Below are 21,263 nucleotides of genomic sequence, written 5' to 3' on the forward strand. Positions count from 1 at the left end.
CTGGGCTGAACTGGGAAGGGCGCTTTGAGGCACTGGGATGAACTGGGATGAACTGGGAGAGAACTGGGAAGGGCATGGGGCTGAACTGGGCTGAACTGGAAAGGGCACTTTGGGACAGTGGGAGGAACTGGGAGGGACTGGGATGGACTGGGAAGAACTGGGAGGGACTGGGAGGAACTGGGATGGACTGGGAAGAACTGGGAGGGACTGGGATGGACTGGGAAGGGCCCATAGGGATACTGGGAGGAACTGGGAGGCCCTGGAAGGGAAACTGGGATGAACTGGGCTGAACTGGGAGGGACTGGGATGGACTGGGAGTGAACTGGGATGGACTGGGATGGAACTGGGAGTGACTGGGATGAACTGGGAGGGACTGGGATGGACTGGGAGGGAACTGGAACAAACCGGAAGACACTGGTTTGAACTGGGAGCAACTGGGCTGGACTGGTTTGAACTGGGAAGGAACCGGTTTAAATTGGGAATGACCGCACTGCACTGGTTTGAACTGGGAACGGGTGTGGTTTATTTGTAGGCGTGGTCTATTTGTGGGCGTGGCCCCACCGAGGCCCCGCCCCCTCAGACCAGCTCCCCCTGGGGGGTCACGAGCGGCTCCGGGGGCACCTGGGGGGGAGGGGAATGAAGGGGGCGGGGCCAGAGCGGCTCTTGGCCCCTCCCCCACCCCTGGGTGATCCCATGGCCCCTCCCCCACCCCTGAACTGTCCAATTGCCCCTCCCCCACTCCCGAAATCCGTTCCTCAGCCCCTCCCCCACCCCAAATTCCCACCTCAGGCCCCTCCCCCACCCCAGAAATGTCTCAGTGCCCCTCCCCCACCCCAAATCCCCTCCCCCACCCTTCCCGCAGGCCCCTCCCCCACCCTTCCCTCAGCCCCGCCCCCACCCCTCAAGCCCCTCCCCCCTCACCTCCTCGTAGCCCCCCCACGGCTCCACCTCCTCGTACAGGTGAGGCTCCGCCCCTAAAAGGGGTGGGGGAGGGGCAGCAGGTGAGGGGTGGGGGATGGGCACAGGCCCCTCCCCCCCTTTCCTCCACCCCTCCCCCCCCACTCACCTTTGGGGGGCTCCAGGGGGACGGAGCCAAGGCTGGGCGGGGCCCAGGAGCCTTCAGGGCTGGGCTGGGGGTGGGGGAGGGGCGGGGTCATAAATGGCCCCTCCCCCACACAGGAAACCGCCCCTCCCCCATTGAGAATTTGCATCTCCGATATCGCAAAAACTGCCCCTCCCCCAACCTTAGAAATGCCCCTCCCCCACCCCCAAATCTGCCCCTCCCTCACTTCTGAATTTACCCCTCCCCCACCCCAAAAATTGCCCCTCCCCACCTCTAAACCTCACCCTAAACCACCCCTCCCCCACTTTTAAAGTTACCCCTCCCCCACCATTATAAAAGCCCCTCCCCCCCCCCAAATCTTGCCCCTCCCCCACCCCAAGCCCCTCCCCCCTCACCGTCTCCTCCCCCTCCTCCGTCCCCGCTCGCTGCCGCTGGCCCCGCCCCCACCGGAAGTAGCAGCAGCCAAGCCCCGCCCCCACGGCGGCCAGCAGGGTCCCGGCCATGGCGCCGAGCGCCCCCTGCAGGACGGGAACTTCCGGGTCCTCCCCCCCGCCAGGGGGCGCCTCAGGCCCCGCCCACACCGGGGGCGGAGCCTCGGGAATGGCTGGGAACAAAGAGAAAGTGAAAAAAAAATGCACTTCCGGTAAGATTTCTGTCACTTCCGGTTCACTTCCGGGTTCCATCCTAGCCAGGCTCACTTTTTTTCAGCCGGGTTTATCCCTCACTTCCGGTTTTTTTGGGACTTCCGGGTTTATCCCTGACATCCGGTTCCTGTTTCCATTTTTACCTCAAATTTTTTACACCCCAAAGAAGCTACTTCCGGTTTTCCCACCCACTTCCGGGTTTTCCCACCTCCATTTCCGGTTCCGCCCCGGAACATCCGGTAAACAAAACTACCATCTCCAGCATGTCCAAACTTCCGGGTTCGAACCGGAAGTCCCTCATCTCAACTTCCGGCGGCCATTTTAGCTTTCTTTCTCTGACGTCACCCATAGGCCCCGCCCCCTCACCCCCGGCCCCAATTTTGGGTTTTTTGGCGCCATTTTCCTACCGGAAGTGACGGCTCTCAGCCGCACGGGGGCGCTCTCCCCGCGGGCGTTGCGGGCGCGCACGGTGACGTCATAGGGCGTGTCCGGCTGAAGCCCGCCCAGCGTGAGGGAAAAACCGGAAGTGACGAGGTGGGCGGGTGGGGGAGGGGCGTCCGGGCCGTCAGCGCTGTGGGGGAGGGGCGGTGGGAAAGTGAGGAATGGGCGTGGCCGAAAGTTGTAGCGGGGAGGGGCCGGGAAACCCCGTAATGAGGTGAAAAAGGGGCGGGGCCAAGACGGGAACCATTAAAAGTACAGAAGTTTAGCTTGGCAGACCGGAAGTGATGCAAAATTAACGGAAGTTGGGGTCGGGAGACCGGAAGTAACACAGAGAAAAAAGAGACCGGATGTTGGAATAGACAAACCGGAAGTGAGACGGCAGAACCGGAAGTTGGGGTAAAGGAAACGAAAGTAACAGAGAGAACGATGGAATCGTCCGGAAGTTTGTATAGGCGGACCGGAAGTGAGAGTACAAAACCGGAAGTTGAGTCATAGAGACCGGAAGCAGCACAGAGAACCACAGAAGAGCACGGAAGTTAATAGGGCCAGACCGGAAGTGACACAAAACAACCGGAAGTTGTGCTTTAAAGACCGGAAGTGGCACAAAACAACCGGAAGTTGTGCTGTAAAGACCGGAAGTGCCACGAGGATTGCTCGAAATGAGCGGAAGTCGGACTAGGAGGACCGGAAGTGAGGTTCTATAACCCGGAAGTGGCTCGGGAGGGGGAGGGGCGCCCCCTACCGGAGCAGGAAGTGCTGGGCCAGGCCCCCGTCCCAGCCCGGCTCCCATTCCAGGCTCAGGGAGGTTCCCGAGAGCCCCGAGAGCCGCAGGGAACGGGGGGGGTCCGGACGGTCTGGGGGGGAACGGAAACGGTGCGACACCGGTTTGATCCCAGTATAAACCAGTAACCCAAAATCCACATTTTAACCCTTCCCAGTCCCTCCCAGTATGATCCCAGTCCATCCCAGTACAAACCAGTAACCTCCCAGTCCCACTCAATCCCCTCCCAGACCAAACCAGTCCCTCCCAGTATAAACCAGTGACCTCAAATTCCCTTTTAGCCCCTCCCAATCCCTTCCCAGTATACCCCAGTGCTCTCCCAGTTCCCTCCCAGTAACCCCAAACCCCAAACCAGTGACCCCAAACCGCTTTTTAACCCCTCCCAATATAAACCAGTAACCCCAAATCTCTTTTTCACCCCTCCCAGTCCCTCCCAGTATATCCCAGTATAAACCAGTAACCCCACATCCCGTCTTAATCTCTTGCAGTCCCTCCCAGTCCTTCCCAGTCCATCCCAGTACAAACCAGTAACCTCCCAGTCCCACTCTATCCCCTCCCAGACCAAACCAGTCCCTCCCAGTATAAACCAGTAACCTCAAATTCCCTTTTAACCCCTCCCAATCCCTTCCCAGTATATCCCAGTGCTCTCCCAGTTCCCTCCCAGTAACCCCAAGCCCCAAACCATTATAAACCAGTGACTCCAAACCGCTTTTTAACCCCTCCCAATATAAACCAGTAACCCCAAATCTCTTTTTCACCCCTCCCAATCTCTTCCCAGTATATCCCAGTATAAACCAGTAACCCCACATCCCGTCTTAATCTCTTGCAGTCCCTCCCAGTCCTTCCCAGTTGTCCCCCAGTTTATCCCAGTCCCTCCCAATCACTTCCCAGTCCAAACCAGTAACCTCCCAGTCGCACTCAATCCCCTCCCAGTCCTCCCCAATGCACTCACAGTCCTCCCCAATCCCCTCCCAGTCCAAACCAGTCCCTCCCAGTATAAACCAGTAACCTCAAATTCCCTTTTAACCCCTCCCAATCCCTTCCCAGTATATCCCAGTGCTCTCCCAGTTCCCTCCCAGTAACCCCAAACCCCAAACCAGTATGAACCAGTGACCCCAAACCGCTTTTTAACCCCTCCCGATCCCCTCCCAGTATAAACCAGTAACCCTAAGTCCCCTTTTTACCCATTCCAGTCCCTCCCAGTCCCCTCCCAGTCCCTCCCAATCCCCTCCAACACCCTCCCAGTTTATCCCAGTATATCCCAGTGCTCCCAGTAACCGCTCAGGGCCTTCCCAGTGCTCCCAGTAACACCCCAGTGATCTTCAAACCCCTCCCAGTAACTCCAAACTCCAAACCAGTATAAACCAGTAACCTCAAATTCCCTTTTAACCCCTCCCAATCCCTTCCCAGTATATCCCAGTCCCTCCCAATCCCCTCCAACACCCTCCCAGTTTATCCCAGTATATCCCAGTCCCTCCCAATCCCCTCCAACACCCTCCCAGTTTATCCCAGTCCATTCCAATCCCCTCCAACACCCTCCCAGTTTATCCCAGTATATCCCAGTCCCTCCCAATCCCCTCCCAGTTTATCCCAGTACATCCAGTCCCTCCAATCCCTCCAACACCCTCCCAGTATATCCCAGTCCCTCCCACTCCCCTCCCAGTTTATCCCAGTATATCCCAGTCCCTCCCAATCCCTTCCAACACCCTCCCAGTTTATCCCAGTATATCCCAGTCCCTCCCAATCCCCTCCAACACCCTCCCAGTATATCCCAGTATATCCCAGTCCCATCCCCACCCCCCATCTGCAGCCTCAGCCTCCTCCGGGCCGTTCCCCTCTCGTTGGTGCCCACGCAGTCGAAGACGCCCAGGGTGCCGTTGGTGCCCTCCCAGTGCTCCCAGTGCTCCCAGTGCTCCCAGTCCGGCGGCGCCGGGGGCACGTTGTGGTAGCGGTAGCGGGGCCGGGGGTACTGGTGGGACTGGTGGGACTGGTGGGACTGGTGGGACAGGAGGAAGAGGCGGCGCAGGCGCGCCCGGGCCCCGGTGACGTTGGTGACGCTGAGCTGGGAGCTGGTCCAGGGCCCCTCGCGCCACTGGAGCTGCTGGAACGGCGAACTGGGACCAGTATGGGGGGGAACTGGGGTCAGTGGGGAGAACTGGGAGGGACTGGGAGGGGATTGGGAGGGTTTAAAATGGGATTTGGGGGTTACTGGTTTATACTGGGAGGGACTGGGAGGGGATTGGGAGGGTTTAAAATGGGATTTGGGGGTTACTGGTTTGTACTGGGAGGGACTGGGAGGGTTTAAAATGGGATTTGGGGGTTACTGGTTTATACTGGGAGGGACTGGGAGGGGATTGGGAGGGTTTAAAATGGGATTTGGGGGTTACTGGTTTATACTGGGAGGGACTGGGAGGGGATTGGGAGGGTTTAAAATGGGATTTGGGGTTACTGGTTTGTACTGGGAGGGACTGGGAGGGACCGGGAGGGTTTAAAATGGGATTGGGGGTTACTGGTTTGTACTGGGAGGGACTGGGAGGGTGTAAGAAGGGACTGGGAGGGGTTAAAAGGGGATTTGGGGTTACTGGTTTATACTGGGAGGGACTGGGAGGAGACTGAGAAACTGGGAGGGACTGGGAGGGGATTGGGAGGTTACTGGTTTATACTGGGAGGGACTGGGAGGTCCTAGAGTAGCTCTGGGGGGATTACGGGGGGATATTTCCAGTCCCTCCCAGTTTGTCCCAGTTCATCCCAGTATCCTCCAGTCCCTCCCAGTTTAACCCAGTTCCGCCCAGTAACCCCTAACCTTAAACCAGTAACGAGAAACCCTGAACCAGTATAAACCAGTAACCCCAAAATCCCTTCCCAGTCTCTCCCAGTTCCATCCCAGTCCCTCCCAGTATAACCCAGTCCCTCCCAGTCAATCCCAGTCCCTCCCAGTATAACCCAGTCCATCCCAGTATAACCCAGTCCCTCCCAGTATAACCCAGTCCCTCCCAGTCCATCCCAGTCCCTCCCAGTATAACCCAGTCCATCCCAGTTGCTCACCCGGGCTCCCCAGCTCTCAGGCTCCGCCCATTGCTCTCCCAGTTTAGCTCCACCCCCGGCACTCCCCGGGCCCGGCACCGCAGCGTCGCTGACTCCGCCCCCTCGGGCACCAGCACCACCCCCGGCCCCGCCCCCTCGTCAGGCTCCGCCTCCATCTCGGGACCATCTAGAAAAGGAAAAGGGGGTGGGGTCAACAGGAGAGCGCCTCCTATTGGCTGCCCTCATTATGGCCACGCCCTCAATTGGCCCCTCCCCTTTCTCTCTTTAACCCTGCCCCATTTGGCTCCTCCCCCTCCCATTTAACCCTTTCTTGGCTCCTTTAAACCCCTCCCACTCCCCATTTAACTCCTCCCCCATTAACCCCACCCGCTTTAGCTCCTCCCACGCCTTTTAGCCCCACCCACAGCCCGGTTTAGCCCCGCCCCCTTTTACATCCAACAAGAATCCCCGAGCCCACATTTAACCCCTCCCACCCCCCCTTTAACCCCTCCCACTCCCCATTTAACCCCTCCCACTCCACACTTAGCCCCTCCCACTCCCCAATTAAACCACTCCCACTCCACATTTAACCCCTCCCACTCCCCATTTAACCCCTCCCACTCCACATTTAACCCCTCCCACTCCCCATTTAACCCCTCCCACTCCCCATTTAACCCCTCCCACTCCCCATTTAAACCACTCCCACACACATTTAACCCCTCCCACTCCACATTTAGCCCCTCCCACTCCCCATTTAACCCCTCCCACTCCCCATTTAACCCCTCCCACTCCCCATTTAACCCCTCCCACTCCCCATTTAAACCACTCCCACACACATTTAACCCCTCCCACTCCACATTTAGCCCCTCCCACTCCCCATTTAGCCCCTCCCAGTCCACATTTAACCCCTCCCACACACATTTAACCCCTCCCACTCCACATTTAACCCCTCCCACACACATTTAACCCCTCCCACTCCACATTTAGCCCCTCCCACTCCCCATTTAACCCCTCCCACTCCACATTTAATCCCTCCCACTCCCCTTTAACCCCTCCCTCTCCCCATTTAGCCCCTCCCACTCGTCATTTAACCCCTCCCACTCCCCATTTAGCCCCTCCCACTCCCCTTTAACCCCTCCCACTCCCCATTTAAACCCTCCCACTCCCCATTTAACCCCTCCCACTCCCCAATTAAACCACTCCCACACACATTTAACCCCTCCCACACTAACGCCACCCCCTTTAGCTCCTCCCCCATGAACTCCATTGCCTTTAGCCCCGCCCACACGCCTCTAGCCCCGCCCCCAGCCCCTTTAGCCCCGCCCCCGGTCTCACAGCTGACGAGCAGCCGGACGATGGCGCGGGCGGGGCCGGGACCCCCAAGTCCACATTTAACCCCTCCCACTCCCCATTTAACCCCTCCCACTCCCCATTTAACCCCTCCCATTCCCCATTTAACCCCTCCCAGTCCCCATTTAACCCCTCCCACTCCCCATTTAAACCCCTCCCACTCCACATTTAACCCCTCCCACTCCCCATTTAAACCACTCCCACTCCCCATTTACCCCCTCCCATTCCCCATTTAACCCCTCCCACTCCCCATTTAATCCCTCCCACTCCCCATTTAACCCCTCCCACTCCACATTTAACCCCTCCCACTCCCCATTTAAACCACTCCCACTCCCCATTTAACCCCTCCTGCTCCACATTTAACCACTCCCACTCCCCATTTAATCCCTCCCACTCCCCATTTAACCCCTCCCACTCTATATTTAACCCCTCCCACTCCCCATTTAACCCCTCCCACTCCACATTTAACCCCTCCCACTCCCCATGTAACCCCTCCCACTCCCCATTTAATCCCTTCCACTCCCCTTTAGCCCCTCTCACTCCACATTTAACCCCTCCCACACCCTATTTAGCCCCTCCCACTCTCCATTTAACCCCTCCCACTCCCATTTAACCCCTCCCACTCCCCATTTAACCCCTCCCACTCCCCATTTAACCCCTCCCACTCCCCATTTAGCCCCTCCCACTCCCCATTTAACCCCTCCCACACCCATTTGGCCCCGCCCCAGCCCCTCTAGCCCCGCCCCCAGCCCCTCTAGCCCCGCCCCCAGCCCCTCTAGCCCCGCCCTCAGCTTTTTTAGCCCCGCCCCCGGTCTCACATCTGACGAGCAGCCGGACGATGGCGCGGGCGGGGGGCGGGACCCCCGAGTCCACATTTAACCCCTCCCACTCCACATTTAACCCCTCCCAGTCCCCATTTAGCCCCATTTAACCCCTCCCAGTCCCCATTTAACCCCTCCCACTCCACATTTAACCCCTCCCAGTCCCCATTTAGCCCCTCCCACTCCCCATTTAGCCCCTCCCACTCCCCATTTAACCCCTCCCACACCCATTTAGCCCCGCCCCCAGCCCCTTTGGCCCCGCCCCCGGTCTCACATCTGACGAGCAGCCGGACGATGGCGCGGGCCGGGACCCCCGAGTCCGCATTTAACCCCTCCCACTCCCCATTTAACCCCTCCCACACCCCTTTGGCCCCGCCCCCAGCCCCTTTGGCCCCGCCCCCAGCCCCTCTAGCCCCGCCCCCGGTCTCACATCTGACGAGCAGCCGGACGATGGCGCGGGCGGGGGGCGGCACCCCTGAGTCCGCATTTAACCCCTCCCACACCCCTTTAGCCCCGCCCCAGCCCCTTTAGCCCCGCCCCCGGTCTCACATCTGACGAGCAGCCGGACGATGGCGCGGGCGGGGGGCGGGACCCCCGAGTCCACCCGGCACTCGTAGGGACCCCCCAGGTCCCTCCGCGCCCCCGAGACCCTCAGGGCCCCCCCGGGACCCCCCGGCAGCGGCTCCAGCCCCGGGGGCAGAGCCAGGGGGGACCCCGAGTCACCCTGGGGGGGCAAAAACGGGGCTGGAATTGAGGCAAAACGGCCCAAAAGCAGCCCCGGAAAGAGCTAAAAAATGGCCAAAAATAGGCAAAAAATGCAGCAGGAAAATAGCCCCAAAACAGCCCAAAAGCAGCACCAAAAGAGCCTCAAAATAGCCCCAAAACCAGCACCAAAGTAACCCCAAAATAGACCCAAAACCAGCACCAAAGTAACCCCAAAATAGCCCCAAAACCAGCACCAAACGAACCCCAAAATAGACCCAAAACGCCCCAAAAGCAGCACCAAAGTAACCCCAAAATAGACCCAAAACACCCCAAAACCAGCACCAAAGTAACCCCAAAATAGCCCCAAAACCAGCACCAAACGAACCCCAAAATAGACCCAAAACACCCCAAAACCAGCCCCAAAATAACCCAAAATTAGGCCCCAAAACAGCTCTGAAATATCCGCCCAAAAACCGCCTTTGAAGCCCCCCCAAATCCCCCCAGGACCCCCCAAATCCTGCCCAAATTCCTGCTAAACCCCTCCAGGACCCCCTCAAGACCCCCCAAATCCCCTCAGGACCCCCCAAATCCCCCCCAAATCCCCCTCAGGATCCCCCAAATCCTGGCCAGGACCCCCTAAATCCTCCCCAAATCCCCTCAGGACCCCCCAAATCCTCCCCAGGACCCCCAAATCCCCTCAAAACCCCCTCAGGACCCCCAAATCCTCCGCAGGACCCCCAAAACCTCCCCAAATCCCTTCAGGACCCTTCAAACCCCCCCAAATCCCCTCAGGACCCCCCAGATCCCTCCCAAATCCCCTCAGGACCCCCCAAATCCCCTCAGGACCCCCCAAATTCCCCCAGGACCCCCCAAATTCCCCATAAATCCTCCCAAAATCTCCCTCAGACCCCCCCCAAATCCCCTCAGGACCCTTCAAACCCCCCAAATCCCCCCAAAATCCCCTCAGGACCCCCCCAAATCCCCTCAGGACCCCCCAAACCCCCCCCAAAATCTGCCCTAGGATCCCCCAAACCCCCCTAAATCCTCCTCAAATCCTCCCCAGGACCCCCCAGATCCTCCCTCAGGACCCCCCAAATCCTCCCCAGGACCCCTCCAAATCCCCCCCAAATCCCCCTGGGAGCCCCCCCTCACCAGCCGTGCCCACGTGACGCTGCCCGGGGGAGGGGGCTGCCCTGAACCCCCCAAATCCTCCCAGGACCCCCAAAATCCCCCCAAATCCCCCTCAGGATCCCCCAAATCCTCCCCAAATCCCCTCAAGACCCCCCAAATTCCCCATAAATCCTCCCAAAATCTCCCTCAGACCTCCCCAAATCCCCCCCAAATCTACCCCAAGGATCCCCTAAATCCTCCTCAAATCCTCCCCAGGACCCCCCAGATTCCTCCCAAATCCCCCCAGGATCCCCCAAACCCCCCCAAAATCCCCCCCAGGACCCCCCAAATCCCCTCAGGACCCCCCAAATCCTCCCCAAATCCCCCCCAAATCCTCCCCAAATCCCCTCAGGACCCCCCAAATCCTCCCCAGGACCCCTCCAAATCCCCCCCAAATCCCCCTGGGAGCCCCCTCCTCACCAGCTGTGCCCACGTGACGCTGCCCGGGGGGAGGGGGCTGCCCTGAACCCCCCAAATGCTCCCCAGGACCCCCCAAAATCCCCTCAGGACCCCCCAAATCCCCTCAGGACCCCCCAAATCCCCCCAAATCCCCCCAGGACCCCCCAAATCCCCCCCAAAATCCTCCCCAGGACCCCCCCAAATTCCCCTCAGGACCCCCCAAATCCCCTCAGGACCCCCCAAATCCCCTCAGGGCCCCCCCAAATCCCCTCAGGACCCCCCAAACCCCCCAAATCCCCCTCAGGATCCCCCAAATCCCCTCAGGACCCCCCAAAATCCCCCCAGGACCCCCCCAAACCCCCCTGGGAGCCCCCTCCTCACCAGCCGTGCCCACGTGACGCTGCCCGGGGGAGGGGGCTCCCCTGAACCCCCCAAATCCTCCCCAGGACCCCCCCAAATCCTCCCCAAATCCCCCCAGGACCCCCCAAATCCCCTCAGGACCCCCCCAAACCCCCCCAAATCCCCCTCAGGATCCCCCAAAATCCCCCCCAGGACCCCCCAAAATCCCCCCAGGACCCCCCAAATCCTCCCCAGGACCCCCCAAATTCCCCCAGGACCCCCCCAAGTTCCCCATAAATCCTCCGAAAATCTCCCTCAGACCCCCCAAATCCCCTCAGGACCCCCAAATCCCCCCAAAAATCCTCCCCAGGACCCCCCAAAATCCCCCTCAGGATCCCCCAAATCCCGGCCAGGACCCCCTAAATCCCCCCCAAAACCCCCCCGGACCCCCCAAATCCCCCTCAGGACCCCCCAAATCCCCCTGGGAGCCCCTCCTCACCAGCCGTGCCCACGTGACGCTGCCCGGGGGAGGGGGCTGCCCTGAACCCCCCAAATCCTCCCCAGGACCCCCCAAAATCCCCTCAGGACCCCCCAAATCCCCTCAGGACCCCCCAAAATCCCCTCAGGACCCCCCAAACCCCCCTGGGAGCCCCCTCCTCACCAGCCGTGCCCACGTGACGCTGCCCGGGGGGAGGGGGCTGCCCCGGGCCTCGCACAGCAGCTGCCCCTCCCCCCCCTCGTCCACCACCACCGGGTCGGGGGCGCTGACGATGCTGGGGGGCACTGGGGGGGGGAGGGGCGAAATGGGGGGGTCAGGAGGGGTTTGGGGGGGTCCTGAGGGGATTTGGGGGGTTCTGAGGGGATTTGGGGGGTCCTGAGGGGATTTGGGGGGTTCTGAGGGGATTTGGGGGGGTCCTGAGGGGATTTGGGGGGTTCTGAGGGGATTTGGGGGGTTCTGAGGGGATTTGGAGGGATTTGGGGGGGTCCTGAGGGGATTTGGGGGTCCTGAGGGATTTGGGGCACTTGGGGGGGCTCAAGGAGGGGATTTGGGGGTTCTGGAAGGATTTGGGGGTCCTGAGGGGATATGGGGGAAATTTCAGGGGTCCTGGGGGGGGTTTGGGGGGATTTGGGGGGGGGGGGTCTTGAGGGGATTTGGAGGGATTTGGGGAGAAATTTGGGGGGTCCTGAGGGGATTTGAGGGGGATTTGGGGGTCCTGAGGGGATTTGGGGGGTCCTGAGGGGATTTTGGGGGGGTCCTGGGGGGATTTTGAGGGGGATTTTGGGGGTCCTGAGGGGATTTGGGGGGATTTGGGGGGTCCTGAGGGGATTTGGGGGGTCCTGAGGAGATCTGGGGGGGATTTGGGGGGTCCTGAGGGATTTGGGGGTCCTGAGGGGATTTGGGGGCACTTGGGGGGGGTTCAAGGAGGGGATTTGTGGGGTCCTGAGGGGATTTTGGGGTCCTGAGGGGATTTGGGGGAAATTTCAGGGGTCCTGGGGGGGATTTGGGGGTATTTGGGAGGGGGTCTTGAGGGGATTTGTGGGGCTCCTGAGGGGATTTGGGGGGAATTTCGGGGGTCCTGAGGGGATTTGGGGGGGCCCTAAGGGGATTTTGGGGGTCCTGAGGGGATTTGGGGCACTTGAGGGGTCCTGAGGGGATTTGGGGGGTCCTGGGAAGGATTTGGGGGTCGTGAGGGGATTTGGGGGAAATTTCAGGGGTCCTGGGGGGGGATTTGGGGGCACTTGGGGGGGCTCAAGGAGGGGATTTGGGGGGTCCTGGGAAGGATTTGGGGGGTCCTGAGGGGATTTGGGGGAAATTTCGGGGGGTCCTGAGGGGATCTGGGGGATTTGGGGGGGTCCTGGGAAGGATTTGGGGGGAATTTCGGGGGTCCCGATAGGTTTGGGGGGCACTGGGGGGTCGGGGGGAGAAATGGGGGGGCCAGGGGGGGTGTTGGGGAGGGGGGGGTCCTGGGGGGGATTTGGGGGGTCCTGGGTGAATTTGGGGGTGATTTTGGGGTATTTTAGGAGCGATTTTGGGATTGTTTTTGGGGTGAATTTAAAGCTGATTTTGGGGTGATTTTTTGGGTTCATTCCGGGTGAATTTCGGGGTAATTTTGGGTTCGTTCCAGGTGAATTTTGGGTTCATTTTTAGGTAATTTCAGGTCCATCCACGTGAATTTTCCGTTCATTCCGGGGTGATTTTGGGATTGTTGTTGGGGTGAATTTGGAGTTGATTTCGGGGTGATTTTTTGGGTTCATTCCGGGTGAATTTCGGGGTAATTTTGGGTTCGTTCCCGGTGAATTTTGGATTAATTTTTAGGTAATTTTAGGTTCATCCACGTGAATTTTCCGTTCATTCCGGGGTAATTTTGGGATTGTTTTTGGGGTGAATTTGGAGTTGATTTTTGGGGTGATTTTTTGGGTTCATTCCGGGTGAATTTCGGGATAATTTTGGGTTCGTTCCAGGTGAATTTTGGGTTCATTTTTAGGTAATTTCAGGTCCATCCACGTGAATTTTCTGTTCATTCCGGGGTGATTTTGGGGTTCATTCCGGGTGAATTTGGAAGGGGATTTTGAAGCCAATTTTGGGGTGAATTCGGGGTTGTTTTCGGGGCCTCCCGTACCCTGCACCAGCAGCGTGACGTCAGCGCCGGCCCCGCCCTCGGCGTTGACGCACCACACCCGGTAGGCGGCGCTGTCGCCGCGCGTGACGTTGGCGATGACGAGAGCGCCCCCCGGCGACAGCCGGAAGCGCGGGGAGCCCTCTGGGGGCGGGGCCAACAAAGGGGGGCGGGGTTAGAGAGGCCACGCCCACTGGGAGACACTGAGGTGCTCCTAGTGAGCCCTCAGGGGGCGGGGTTTTGGGAGAGGCCACGCCCACTGGGAGACACTGAGGTGCTCCTAGTAACCCCTCAGGGGGTGGGGCTAATAAAATGGGCGGGGTTAGAGAGAGGCCACGCCCACTGGGAGACACTGAGGTGCTCCTAGTAACCCCTCAGGGGGCGGGGTTAAAAAGGGGCGGGGTTAGAGAGAGGCCACGCCCACTGGGAGACACTGAGGTGCTCCTAGTAACCCCTCAGGGGGCGGGGTTAATAAAAGGGGCGCGGTTAGAGAGAGGCCACGCCCACTGGGAGACACTGAGGTGCTCTTGTAACCCCTCGGGGGCGGGGTTATTAAAAGGGCGGGGTTTTCAGAGAGGCCACACCCACTGGGAGACACTGAGGCGCTCCTAGTAACCTCTCAGGGGGCGGGGTTAATAAAAGGGGCGGGGTTAGAGAGACCACGCCCATTGGGAGACACTGAGGTGGTCCTAGTAACCCCTCAGGGGGCGGGGTTAATAAAAGGGGCGGGGTTTTGGGAGAGGCCACGCCCACTGGGAGACACTGAGGTGCTCCTAGTAACCCCTCAGGGGGCGGAGTTAATAAAAGGGGCGGGGTTTTGGGAGAGGCCACGCCCACTGGGAGACACTGAGGTGCTCCTAGTAACCCCTCAGGGGGCGGGGTTAATAAAAGGGGCGGGGTTAGGGGAGGCCACGCCCACCCCGAGAGACATTGGAGCGTTCCCAGTGCTCCCAGTGCTCCCAGTAACCCCTCAGGGCCCTCCCAGTCCCCTCCCAGTATATCCCAGTATATCCCAGTATAAACCAGTACAAACCAGTCTATCCCAGTACCGGGGTTTATGCCCCTCCCAGTATAAACCAGTATATCCCAGCATATCCCAGTATATCCCAGTATAAACCAGTACAAACCAGCATACCGGGGTTGATGCCCCTCCCAGTCTCTCCCAGTATAAACCAGTATATCCCAGTATAAACCAGTCCATCCCAGTACCGGGGTTGATGCCCCTCCCAGTCTCTCCCAGTCTCTCCCAGTATAAACCAGTATATCCCAGTATACCGGGGTTGATGCCCCTCCCAGTCCATCCCAGTCTCTCCCAGTACAAACCAGTATAAACCAGTATATCCCAGTATACCTGGGTTGATGCCCCTCCCAGTCCATCCCAGTATATCCCAGTATATCCCAGTATACCTGGGTTGATGCCCCTCCCAGTCTCTCCCAGTCCATCCCAGTATATCCCAGTATATCCCAGTATACCTGGGTTGATGCCGCGCCCCGCGGTGCTCCAGGCGCAGCCCTCGGGAGGGGGATGGGCTCGCACCGACAGCCCCAGCACGGCCTCGGAACCTTCCGGAACCACCACGGGGGAGGGGCCCGCGCTCACCACGGGGGCGTCTGAACCGGCACAGACCAGTACAGACCAGTATAAACCAGTACAGACCAGTATAAACCAGTACACACCAGTACAGACCAGTACAGACCAGTACAGACCAGTACAGACCAGTACAGACCAGTACAAACCAGTACACACCAGTACAGACCAGTACAGACCAGTTTGGCACTGGTTCAATCCCAGTTCCGTCCCAGCAACTCCCAGGGCTTTCTAAAGGCACTCCCAGTATAAACCAGTATAAACCAGTAACCCTTTATCACCCTCCCAGTCCCTCCCAGTATAAACCAGTAACCCTTTATAACCCTCCCAGTCCATCCCAGTACATCCCAGTATAAACCAGTAACCCTTTATAACCCTCCCAGTCCATCCCAGTACATCCCAGTATAAACCAGTAACCCTTTATCACCCTCCCAGTCCCTCCCAGTATAAACCAGTAACCCTTTATAACCCTCCCAGTCCATCCCAGTAACCCTTTATAACCCTCCCAGTCCCTCCCAGTATAAACCAGTAACCCTTTATCACCCTCCCAGTCCCTCCCAGTCCATCCCAGTACAAACCAGTAACCCATTATAACCCTCCCAGTCCATCCCAGTACATCCCAGTATAAACCAGTAACCCTTTATAACCCTCCCAGTTCCCTCCCAGCATAAACCAGTAACCCCTTATAACCTTCCCAGTACATCCCAGTATAAACCAGTAACCCTTTATAACCCTCCCAGTTCCCTCCCAGTATAAACCAATAACCCTTTATCACCCTCCCAGTACATCCCAGTATAAACCAGTAACCCTTTATAACCCTCCCAGTCCATCCCAGTCCATCCCAGTATAAACCAGTAACCCTTTATAACCCTCCCAGTCCCTCCCAGTATAAACCAGTAACCCTTTATCACCCTCCCAGTCCATCCCAGTACAAACCAGTAACCCTTTATAACCCTCCCAGTCCCTCCCAGTACATCCCAGTATAAACCAGTAACCCTTTATAACCCTCCCAGTCCATCCCAGTATATCCCAGTAACCCTTTATAACCCTCCCAGTCCCTCCCAGTACAAACCAGTAACCCTTTATAACCCTCCCAGTCCCTCCCAGTACATCCCAGTATAAACCAGCAACCCTTTATAACCCTCCAGTCCATCCCAGTACATCCCACTAACCCTTTATAACCCTCCCAGTACACCCCAGTATAAACCAGTAACCCTTTATAACCCTCCCAGTCCCTCCCAGTACATCCCAGTATAAACCAGTAACCCTTTATAACCCTCCCAGTACATCCCAGTATAAACCAGTAACCCTTTATCACCCTCCCAGTCCATCCCAGTATATCCCAGTATAAACCAGTTGCCCCCAGTTCCCTCCCCGTCCCCTCCCGGTCCCTCCCGGGCTCTCACGGCGCATGCGCAGGACGTGGGCGGAGCTTACGGCCACGCCCAGCCGCGCGCTCCAGGCCCGGCACGTGATTGGCTGATCGTGGAGCTCGAGCGCCCCCTGCAGGAGCAGCCGTGACCCCGCCGTGACCCCGCCGTGGGGGGCGGGGCTGGGGGGGAGGGGCAGCCCCGGGTCCCTGCGGGGAACTGGGAGTTACTGGTTTATACTGGGATATACTGGGAGGGGTTAAACGGGGGAACTGGGGTTACTGGTTTATACTGGGATGGACTGGGAGGGGTTAAATGGGGGAACTGGGGTTACTGGTTTATACTGGGATGGACTGGGAGGGATTAAACAGGGGAACTGGGGTTACTGGTATATACTGGTTTATACTGGCAGGGGTTAAACGGGGAACTGGGGTTACTGGTTTATACTGGGATATACTGGGAGGGACTGGGCAGGGATTGGGGGGGACTGGGAGTTACTGGGATATACTGGTTTATACTGGGAGGGGTTAAACAGGGGAACTGGGGTTACTGGTTTATACTGGGATATACTGGGAGGGGTTAAACAGGGGAACTGGGGTTACTGGTTTATACTGGGAGGGATAAAATAGGGGAACTGGGGTTACTGGTTTATACTGGGATATACTGGGAGGGGTTAAATAGGGGAACTGGGGTTACTGGTTTATACTGGGATATACTGGGAGGGGTTAAATAGGGGAACTGGGGTTACTGGTTTATACTGGGATATACTGGGAGGGACTGGGAAGGGTTAAATAGGGGAACTGGGGTTACTGGTTTATACTGGTTTATACTGGGATGGATAGGGAGGGGTTAAATAGGAGAACTGGGGTTACTGGGAGGTCACTACTCTATACTGGTTTATACTGGTTTCTACTGGTGCTCACGGGGCGTGGCCGGGCCGGATCCAGGTGAGCTCCGGGGCCGGGTGGGCGGGGCCAGCGCGGCACGTGACCGTGAGGGCGTGGCCTGGGCGGGGCTCCCGCGGGGACACCGAGATGGAAACGGACTGGGCTGGAACTGGGACAAACTGGGTTATACTGGGACAGATTGGGTTATACTGGGAGAGACTGGGACAGACTGGGTTATACTGGGACAGACTGGGTTATACTGGGAGAGACTGGGACAGACTGGGTTATACTGGGATGGACTGGGATGGACTGGGAGGGATCCAAACCAGTGCCTCCCAGTCCAAACCAGTAACTCCCAGTCTGTCCCAGTTCCTCCCAATCCCCCCAGTCCCCTCCCAGTATAAACCAGTCTCTCCCAGTATGACCCAGTTCATGCTCAGTCTCTCTAAGTTCCCTCCCAGTCCCCTCCCAGTCCACCCAACTCCCTCCCAGTATAACCCAGTATAAACCAGTTCCCTCCTAGTCCCCTCCCAGTCCATCCCAATTCCTTCCCAGTCCCCCCCATTCCCCTCCCAGTATAACCCAGTTCCTCCCAGTCGCTACCAGTATATCCCAGTCCCCTCCCAGTGTCCTCCCAGTATACACCAGTAAAACCCAATCCCCTCCCAGTCCCTCCCAGTCCCCCCCAATCCCCTCCCAGTCCCTCCCAGTATAACCCAGTCTCTCCCAGTTCCCTCCCAGTCCATCCCAGTCCCTCCCAGTATATCCCAGTCCCTCCCAGTCCATCCCAATGCCCTCCCAGTCCCTCCCAGTATAACCCAATCCCCTCCCAGTATACACCAGTATAACCCAATCCCCTCCCAGTCCCCTCCCAGTCCCTCCCAGTATAACCCAATCCCCTCCCAGTCCCCTCCCAGTCCCTCCCAGTCTCTCCCAGTCACTCCCAGTATAACCCAATCCCCTCCCAGTCCCTCTCAGTCCCCTCCCAGTCCCTCCTAGTATAAGCCAGTCTCTCCCAGTTCCCTCCCAGTCCATCCCAGTCCCTCCCAGTCGCTACCAGTATATCCCAGTCCCTGCCAGTCCATCCCAATGCCCTCCCAGTCCCTCCCAGTATAACCCAATCCCCTCCCAGTCCCCTCCCAGTCCCTCCCAGTATAATCCATTCCCCTCCCAGTCCCTCCCAGTCCCTCCCAGTATAATCCATTCCCCTCCCAGTCCCTCCCAGTCTCTCCCAGTATCCCCGGTCTCTCACAGAGGACGCGCATGCGCACGGGGGCGCTGCGGGTGGGCGGCGCCCCCTGGCGGACGGGCGCGGCCTCGCACCGGAAGTTGGCGCCGTTGTCGCTGGGCGCGAGGGTCACGTGCAGCGCGCGGGAGGTCACGTGGCCGGAGCGGCTTTGGGGCGGGGCTTCCGAGAGGGGGCGGCCGTCCTGAGGGAGGGGGCGGGGCTTAGGCTGGGAGGGACTGGGATAAACTGGGATATACTGGGAGGGGATTGGGATGGACTGGGAAGGGATTGGGTTATACTGGGAGGGGACTGGGAATGGAGTGGGTTATACTGGGAGGGACTGGGATAAACTGGGAGGGAGTGCTATGTGATGGACCAGTTTATACTGGTTTATACTGGGAGGGAGTGGGAGGGACTGGGAGTGATTGGGAGGGGATTGGGAGGGACTGGGAGGGGATTTTGTTATACTGGTTTATACTGGGAGGGGATTGCGAGGAACTCGCTCATACTGGGAGGGACTGGGAAGGGATTGGGGGGAACTGGGAGGGACTGGGTTATACTGGGAGGGACTGGGAGGGGATTGTGTTATACTGGTTTATACTGGGAGGGGATTGGATTATACTGGGAGGGACTGGGACGGGATTGGGAAGGACTGGGAAGTACTGGTTTGGACTGGGAGGAACTGGGAGTGACTGGGAGGGGACTGCGATAAACTGGGAGGGACTGGGATGGACTGGGAGGAACTGGGTTATACTGGGATAAACTGGGAGGGGATTTGGGGAATTTTTTTGGGGGGGAATTTTTGAGAATATTTTGGATTTCTAGGGTTTTTTTCGGGGAGATTTTTAAAATTTTTTTGGAATTTTTTGGGGATATTTTGTGAATATTTTTGGGATATTTGGGGAAAATTTTGGGAATACTTTGAGGAACTTTTGGGAATATTTTGGGATATTTTAGGAATCTTTTAGGAAATTTCTGGGGTATTTTTGGGGTATTTTTGAGGAGATTTTGGGGGAAATTTTATGAATTTTTCTGGATATTTCGAGAAGACTTTGGGAATACTTTGACGAATTTTGGGGACATCTTTGGGGTATTTTTGGGGTATTTTTGGGGTTATTTTGGGGCAGTTCTCACCTTGGTCCAGGTGAGTTTGGGGGCCGGGTGCCCCCCCCGCGCGTGGCACAGCAGCCGCAGCCCCTCCCCCACCCGGAAGGTGGTGTTGGGGGGCGGGGCCTCGACCCAGAGATCCTGGGGCGGGTCTGGGGGCGGGGCCAGACAGGGACATGCCCACTTTAGAGGGACACGCCCCTTCTCAAAGGGACACGCCTCTTCTTAAAGGGACATGCCCCTTTTTAAAGAGACACTTCCCCAGTCCCTCCCAGTTCATCCCAGTTTGTCCCAGTCCCTCCCAGTATAACCCAGTTCCATCCCAGTCCATCCCAATCCCCTCCCAGACCATTCCAGTCCCCTCCCAGTATAAACCAGTAAGCTTCCAGTCCCTCCCAATTTGTCCCAATCCCTCCCAGTATAACTCAGTCCCTCCCAGTATAACCCAGTTCCATCCCAGTCCCCTCCCAGTCCCTCCCAGTATATCCCAGCCCCATTCCCAGTATATCCCAGTATAACCAGTATGTCTCACGGCTAATGCTGACTGTCACGCTCACGCTCCGGGTCCCCACCCCGGGGGTCCATTCCCAGTATAACCAGTATAACCCATCCCCAGTATAACCAGTATAACCAGTATAACCCATCCTCAGTATAACCAGTATAACCCATCCCCAGTATATCCCGGTATAACCACCATATCCCAGTATATCCCAGTATAACCACTATAACCCATTCCCAGTATAACCAGTATAACCCATTCCCAGTCCCTCCCAGTATGACCAGTATATCCCAGTATATCCCAGTGTCACTCACGGCTCACGCTGACCGTCACGCTCACACTCTTGGTCCCCACCCTGGGGTCCATTCCCAGTATAACCAGTATAACCCATTCCCACTCCCTCCCAGTATAACCAGTATATCCCAGTACTCCCAGTATCACTCACGGCTCACGCTGACCGTCACGCTCACACTCTTGGTCCCCACCCAGGGGTCCATTCCCAGTATAACCAGTATAACCAGTATAACCCATTCCAGTCCCTCCCAGTATAACCAGTAAAACCCATTCCCACTATAACCCATTCCCAGTCCCTCCCAGTATGACCAGTATATCCCAGTACTCCCAGTATCACTCACGGCTCACGCTGACCGTCACGCTCACACTCTTGGTCCCCACCCCGGGGGTCCATTCCCAGTATAACCAGTATAACCAGTATAACCCATTCCCACTATAACCCATTCCCAGTCCCTCCCAGTATAACCAGTATAAGCAGCATATCCCAGTATAACCCATTCCCAGTATATCCCAATATAACCAGTATAACCCATTCCCAATATAACCAGTATAACCAGTAAACCCATCCCCAGTATAACCAGTATAACCAGTATAACCAGTATAACCCATCCCCAGTATATCCCAGTATAACCAGCATATCCCAGTATATCCCAGTATAACCACTATAACCCATTCCCAGTATAACCAGTATAATCCATTCCCAGTATATCCCAGTATAACCAGTATATCCCAGTACTACCAGTATCACTCACGGCTCACGCTGACCGTCACGCTCACACTCTTGGTCCCCACCCCGGGGGTCCATTCCCAGTATAACCAGTATAACCAGTATAACCCATTCCCAGTATAACCAGTATAACCCATTCCCAGTCCCTCCCAGTATGACCAGTATATCCCAGTACTCCCAGTATCACTCACGGCTCACGCTGACCGTC

General features: G+C 57.8%; 1 protein-coding gene across 3 annotated transcripts in view; it reads right to left on the bottom strand.

The window, feature by feature from the left end:
- Positions 1-505: 505 nt before the first annotated feature.
- The window catches only part of LOC135441582 (nephrin-like), a 34,028-nt gene continuing 13,270 nt past the window's right edge, over positions 506-21,263 (bottom strand). Inside the window, exons 12-27 of one of the 3 annotated variants that reach the window (XM_064701138.1) lie at positions 19,563-19,687; positions 18,453-18,630; positions 17,237-17,369; positions 16,350-16,522; positions 14,829-14,966; positions 13,359-13,499; positions 11,399-11,520; positions 8,674-8,911; positions 5,975-6,140; positions 4,727-5,043; positions 2,891-3,002; positions 2,115-2,278; positions 1,459-1,667; positions 1,067-1,130; positions 922-974; positions 506-621 (exon numbers count right to left, since the gene is read on the bottom strand). In XM_064701138.1, coding sequence (XP_064557208.1) covers positions 577-621; positions 922-974; positions 1,067-1,130; positions 1,459-1,667; positions 2,115-2,278; positions 2,891-3,002; positions 4,727-5,043; positions 5,975-6,140; positions 8,674-8,911; positions 11,399-11,520; positions 13,359-13,499; positions 14,829-14,966; positions 16,350-16,522; positions 17,237-17,369; positions 18,453-18,630; positions 19,563-19,687 — 2,378 coding nt within the window. In that variant the 3' untranslated portion in view covers positions 506-576. Of the gene's footprint in view, positions 622-921; positions 975-1,066; positions 1,131-1,458; positions 1,668-2,114; positions 2,279-2,325; positions 2,415-2,890; positions 3,003-4,726; positions 5,044-5,974; positions 6,141-8,673; positions 8,912-11,398; positions 11,521-13,358; positions 13,500-14,828; positions 14,967-16,349; positions 16,523-17,236; positions 17,370-18,452; positions 18,631-19,562; positions 19,688-21,263 lie in introns of those variants that run through there. The other 2 variants (XM_064701139.1, XM_064701140.1) reach the window with 2 other exon arrangements.

The sequence above is a fragment of the Zonotrichia leucophrys genome, unplaced genomic scaffold, assembly GCF_028769735.1.
Source record: "Zonotrichia leucophrys gambelii isolate GWCS_2022_RI unplaced genomic scaffold, RI_Zleu_2.0 Scaffold_353_52878, whole genome shotgun sequence".
Lineage (NCBI taxonomy): Eukaryota > Metazoa > Chordata > Aves > Passeriformes > Passerellidae > Zonotrichia > Zonotrichia leucophrys.